General features: G+C 47.9%; 1 protein-coding gene across 1 annotated transcript in view; it reads left to right on the plus strand.

The window, feature by feature from the left end:
• Positions 1-3,793: 3,793 nt before the first annotated feature.
• TRPV2 (transient receptor potential cation channel, subfamily V, member 2) overlaps positions 3,794-5,520 on the plus strand; it is a 9,804-nt gene continuing 8,077 nt past the window's right edge. The window contains exons 1-3 of the mRNA XM_009077752.1: positions 3,794-4,032; positions 4,666-4,799; positions 5,485-5,518. Coding sequence (XP_009076000.1) covers positions 3,794-4,032; positions 4,666-4,799; positions 5,485-5,518 — 407 coding nt within the window. The remainder of the gene's footprint in view (positions 4,033-4,665; positions 4,800-5,484; positions 5,519-5,520) is intronic.

The following is a 5,520-nucleotide window of genomic DNA, read 5'->3' on the forward strand; positions in this document are numbered from 1 at the left end:
GCCTTGCTTCTCCCTCCTCTGAAATGGGAGTGTTTACCCTCGGTGTGTGCACATACCAGTGTCTGTGTTCCCCAGCAGCTCTGTGTTTCTGTTCTGCTGTGGTGACCTCTCAGCTGGCAGGGATTCCTTTCCCAGCGAGCTGCACATTCTCCTTCCTCCCTGTAAGCTATTCAAACCAGATGTGCAGCAAGAACTGTTATGGTGCACTTTTTGTGGGCTGATTTCATTCCCTGGCTACAATGGTAAGCTGCTTCCCATGAGAGCTGGGGGAGAAGCCCAAGACGATTTAAACCCCTAAGTCTGAGCTAAACTCCTGGGCCTGAATCTCTGTTGATATCACAGTAAATCAAGTGTAGCACAACTACAGCAAACTGAACTAAATCAGTATTGAGTGAGGGATAGGACTGATGAGATCTGGTCTGGCATTTATCTCCATATGTTTGTTCTTTTAGGCTGTTCTAGTGGGTCTTAATAAATCATTAAGAAATCATCATGGCAAGAAAAAGCAGCTTTGCCTCATTCCTGGTTCAGCTGCATTTTCAAAAACACAGGAATCTGAGAAACAAGCTTGTAATCTCAAGCAAAAGCATGAAGAGGAAAAGGCACCGTGCCATTTAATGGGTGTATTTATAGGAAGGTCATCTCACAGCCTGCATCTGACTCAAAGGAGAAGCCATCTGGGAATGTTTCTATGGGTGACAACCACATTCCAGGAAACGTCACAGCATCCTGCAGTCCTGGGGGATGAGGATTGCTTCAGGTTCTCTTTTGGCTCATGGTAGGTTTGGGTGAAGAAAGCCACAGCCAGAGTTCAGTGTGTCAAGATATGACACTCCTTCTCAGTGTTTTTGGGCCAATGGTTAACTAAACTTTTGGGATTTCTCCTGGAATGTGCCCCTAGGTGTTGACTAGAAGAGCTCTTGACTGTTTTGTTAGTTAATAAGATTCTCTAGATGAGCTCTTGGTCATATAAATGGCTTTGTAAAGCAGCAAGAGTTCAGGTGAGAACCACTGCAGCAGCATTCCTCTGGGAAAGGCTGCTGAGGCAGTGGGTGCTGGATGCCATCCCATGCTGCTGCTGTGGGAGATGATCACACTGCCCTCCTTGGGCCTGTTAGGGAGGGAGAGAAAGAGCTAAAACACTGCTGTGGGCTCATGTCCTCTGTTTCCCAGGGGTCCTGTTTTATGAGTGGTAAGTGAAGTGGTATTGGGGGGGGTGGTGTGGTCCCAAGGACAGTAGGGATGAGCAGTCTGTTCTCCCAGGAATAGTCTCTCCAAGACTGTCACTCCTTTGGAGAACCCTCCCATTAAGAACTAGGCATTAGTGGCAAATTAAGTAGCCAGTGGTGAGTGTTTCTGCCCTGGGACTGCTCTGAGCAGTCCCCTGAGCTTGTGATGAGCAGCTGACACTGCAGTCTGTAGGGTAACACTCTGGTTAGCCTATTTACTCACAGTTTACACTGCCTGGTCGCTGGGGTGTGTGCAGCTGTGCCAGGAGATCTGACTTCCCACGGAAACAGTTGACCTCAGCTGTTTCAAGGCACATTTGCTTGTCCTGGGGCTGCCTGAGGGAGCCTTGTGACAAACCTCACAACTCAACCAGGGGCTCTGGGACAAACCAGCCTCTCTCTTGGGCTGTGAGTGAGCTGTGGTTGGAAGCCACGAGATGTTGCCTCTCTCAGTGCAGGCAGGGGTTAAGCATTCAGAATTTGTAATAGCCAGCCAGCTTTCCCATATAAGAGCACTGCACTCATTGGCTCTGCCTTTTACTGAGAAATCTCTCTAGTCATTTCCTGTGCAAGCTCTCCTTCACTTTGCTAAAAGCTATACAGTTGAGTAAATAACAGGAATCTGGGATTATTGCTTCTCACAGGCAGCTTGGCTTCTCTCATGGACACCACCAGCCAGGAGTTCCATGCTGTGCCACTAACAGGCTGCTAATATGAACATGGTCTTCCCTGCAGAGGTGAAGGACTCTCACCCATGGACGTAAACAATTTGGGGTCTGCTCTCATGCTTAGCAACACTTGTTGGTGTTTGACTTGGTTTCTGCTGAGAGATTATTCACCCTCTGAAGGATCCGTTGGGACTCCTTGTCAGATCAGTTCTTGGGTGGAGCTTGAAGCAGCAACTTGGGGTAAGTGCTGTGCTCTTCCTCTTCTGACAGCAGAGCTTGGTGCTGCACTACTCAAAATGGCTTGGTGAGGTCTCAGAAAGCAAGAAGTCAGTTCCTGAGGAGAGAAGTGGAAGTTGAGCTGGCACACAGAGTGGTGCTCCCTGTGCGTGCCAGGGACGCACGGAGTGGGTGTATATACCACTGGGTCCTTTTTATAGGACCATTTTGCTCTTGCTTTTAAACCAGACAGTCTGTCTGGGCAAGGCTGACAATAAATAACTCTCCTGAGCGCTGTGGAGGGATGGAAACTGCAGCTGAGAAATGATCTGGGGGAAAGGAAGACAGAAAAGCACAAGTAAACTCTTATGGAAGTACAAATATCCCTCTAAAGGATCAGCAAATGTACCAGTAAGTGTTTTGGGGGAGGAAGTAGGTCTGGAGTGGGATCAGAGGGTGTATGTCTGTGTGTGCAGAGGAATGTTTGTCATTAGAGCTCAGACTAAACTGAATGGCTGAATTGCTGTAACAGTTTGTCTTGAAATCAGCCCTTGGATTTCTGGCTGTGAGCTGCATAAAGATGTTTTGTGGTTGTTTTCTGCCTAGAACTGTGGGGTTTTTTTTCACACCCTAATTGAAGCCAAAATGCTAATGCTGTGTCCATTTACCTCTTTGCTGGTACAGGCTATGGAGTGTGGCTGTGGTCCCAGCAAAGGGGATTTCACCTCAGACAAAACCTGTTAACTGTTTGGAGGGAGTGCATGGGAAGGAGACAGAGTTATTGACAGCTCTGCTGCAGGTTGGTAACTGTGGATGTTTAATTGCTGCCTCACAGCTGGGTGAATCTGCACTCAGTGCTGCTGCTGGGTGTGGTCTGAGATGTATTCGGATGGATATGAGCAGATGTCTCCAAAGGGAGTGGAGGATGTGCTGGGTGGGAGCAGTGGCTGGCTGGGTGCTCTGCTGGATACTGATGCTCTCTGTGCAGATCTGTGCTCTGTGCAGGCTCCCAGGGCTGTGAGTGTCCTCATGGCTCTGGGGTGTGTGTTTGGCACTGCTCTCATGGATAACCAACAGCTCCAAACACTGGGGAGATCCCACTCCTTTCACCCCAGGATGAAATGTCAGAGTGCATGAGTGGAACATAATTTGTGCACATTTTCCCCTGTGTTAGTGTAATGCTCACCAACCCAGAATGTAACAAACTTATCACTCAGTTCCAAAGAAGGCCTACATGAATCTTATCTTTTTGGCCACTTGGTGACCAGCCTGTGTTGGTTGCACTGAGGCAAGAACAGTGATCATAGTCTCCTAAAGATCCACTTTCCTTGCCTTTTATGTAAGGAACCTGTGCTGCTGCCAACAGGTGAGGTCATCTCACAAAGGGGGCTCAGAAGTTGCCTGGATTTCATGAACTGCTTTTGAACTTCTCCTCCAGTGCAACTCTGTTTAAGGCCCTGATGCTTTATCCAAATACTCTGCAGAGTTTTACCAAATCTCTCTCTCTCAGGGGACCTGTAGTCAACTGTAGAATGTGGGACCTGGAGATTTGCTTTTCTCTCTGCTACACTGAACGTGTTCTGGATTTGTGAACAAATTGTGTGAATTCTCCCTCTTCCCTCACAGGTTTAGTCCCCCAGAAGGGAATATCTTTGATCTGAAAGTCCATCTCTCCTAGAAATGGATAACTTCACCAGTGGACAGCCAGGCCCAGCTCAGAGGAACAGGTTCATAGGATTGCTAGAAACTGACGACAGTGTCCAGGAAGATAAACCTGCACCTATTAAAAAGGAAGAAAGATCAGGACATGGAAAGAAAGCAGAGCCACGACCCTTGGAGACACCTTATCAGAAGGAGAGCAGTGACTTTTCTCCTAAAGTCAAGATTAATCTGAACTATCGGCCAGGACTTGTCAGCAAGTGAGTAACTGTTGGGTGTTCGAAGGGTGAGATCTGTGATCAGTACTGATCTCTCCTGGTGAGGACCTATGGACCTTACCAAGTCCAAACCAAAGGTGGCAATGTGGGAATGCTACAGGCATCTGGTGGGAGGTAATTAAAAGCAGAAAGAGGATGTTGTAGCCCTCTCCTGCACCTGGAAGGTGTATGGTGTGTGTTAAGTATTTGGGTAGAGCTGAACTAACACTAAATAAGCCAAGTTGGGTTGTCAGAGCAGCTTCTCATGGAGCCTTGTACAACTGGGCTGCTCTTGCCAGGGAGGGATGTAAAGCAGCTCGGGGAGTGGATTGTACCATGTGATGGGCCTGACTCTGGTCCTGCAGCTATCTTGGGCTTCTCTTTGTGCTCTGGCTCTGTTCCAGCCTTGCACATCAGACTGGATCTGGGAAGAGCTCCAACTGATGGAAAGAGCAGCCACTTACGAGCATTCTGGGAAATAACTGTCTCTATTTTTCCCTTGACTCAAAAATAAAATACTTGGGTTTTTTTTTCTGTCAAACTTTTCTTACTCCCTCCTCTCATGGCACCGTGCCATTTAATGGGTGTATTCTTCCTCTCTCCAGAACTTCCTAACTCTTTGCCTTTGTCCCTTAGCCAAAAGGACCCAAATCGCTTCGACAGGGATCGGCTCTTCAGTGCCGTGGCAAGGGGCAGCCCCGAGGCACTGGATGGGCTACTGGAGTATTTAAGGAGGAACTCCAAATTTCTCACCAATTCTGAATACACAGGTAGATTGCTGCTTATGGAATGTCTATGGAATACAGAGTGAGCAGAGGCAGCACTTGTTAATGTAGGAGGGAAGCAGCAGAATCTGCTCGTGGTTCTGTGTGTTCTCTGTCCATTCTTTGTGTTCTTAATGTCCACCTGGGGGTGGAGAATGGCATTAATTATGTATAGAATCATAGAAATTAGGGGTTGGAATGGACCTTACAGATCATCTAGTCCCAACCCCCTGCCCTGGACAGGGACATCTCCTCACTAGATCAGGTTGCTCAAGGCTCATCCAGCCTGGCCTTAAACACCACCAGGGTTGGGGCAGCCACCACGTCCCTGGGCAACCTGTGCCAGTGTCTCATCACCCTCACAGGAAAAAAATTTCTTCTTACATCCAACCTAGACTTCCCCTCCTTCAGTTTGAGCCCATTACCCCTTGTCCTGTCACTGCAGTTCCTAACACAGAGTCCCTCTCTGACTCCTTGTAGGCCCTTCAGATATTGAAAAATTGCTCTGAGGTCTCCACGCAGTCTTCTCTTCTCCAGGCTGAAGGTTTTGCCTCTAATGCAGACTAAAAATACCAAGAAAAGCCTGTAAAATAATGATTGCATTTAGTTGTAGAGAGAGAAGTTCTGAATCAAGTAATCCAGCTGAGTGCAAAGTACACACACAGCCCATTCATTGCTCTCTCTCTCCTAGATGCAAAGACTGGGAAGACCTGCTTGATGAAGGCCC

This window comes from Acanthisitta chloris, unplaced genomic scaffold, assembly GCF_000695815.1.
Source record: "Acanthisitta chloris isolate BGI_N310 unplaced genomic scaffold, ASM69581v1 scaffold40726, whole genome shotgun sequence".
NCBI lineage: Eukaryota > Metazoa > Chordata > Aves > Passeriformes > Acanthisittidae > Acanthisitta > Acanthisitta chloris.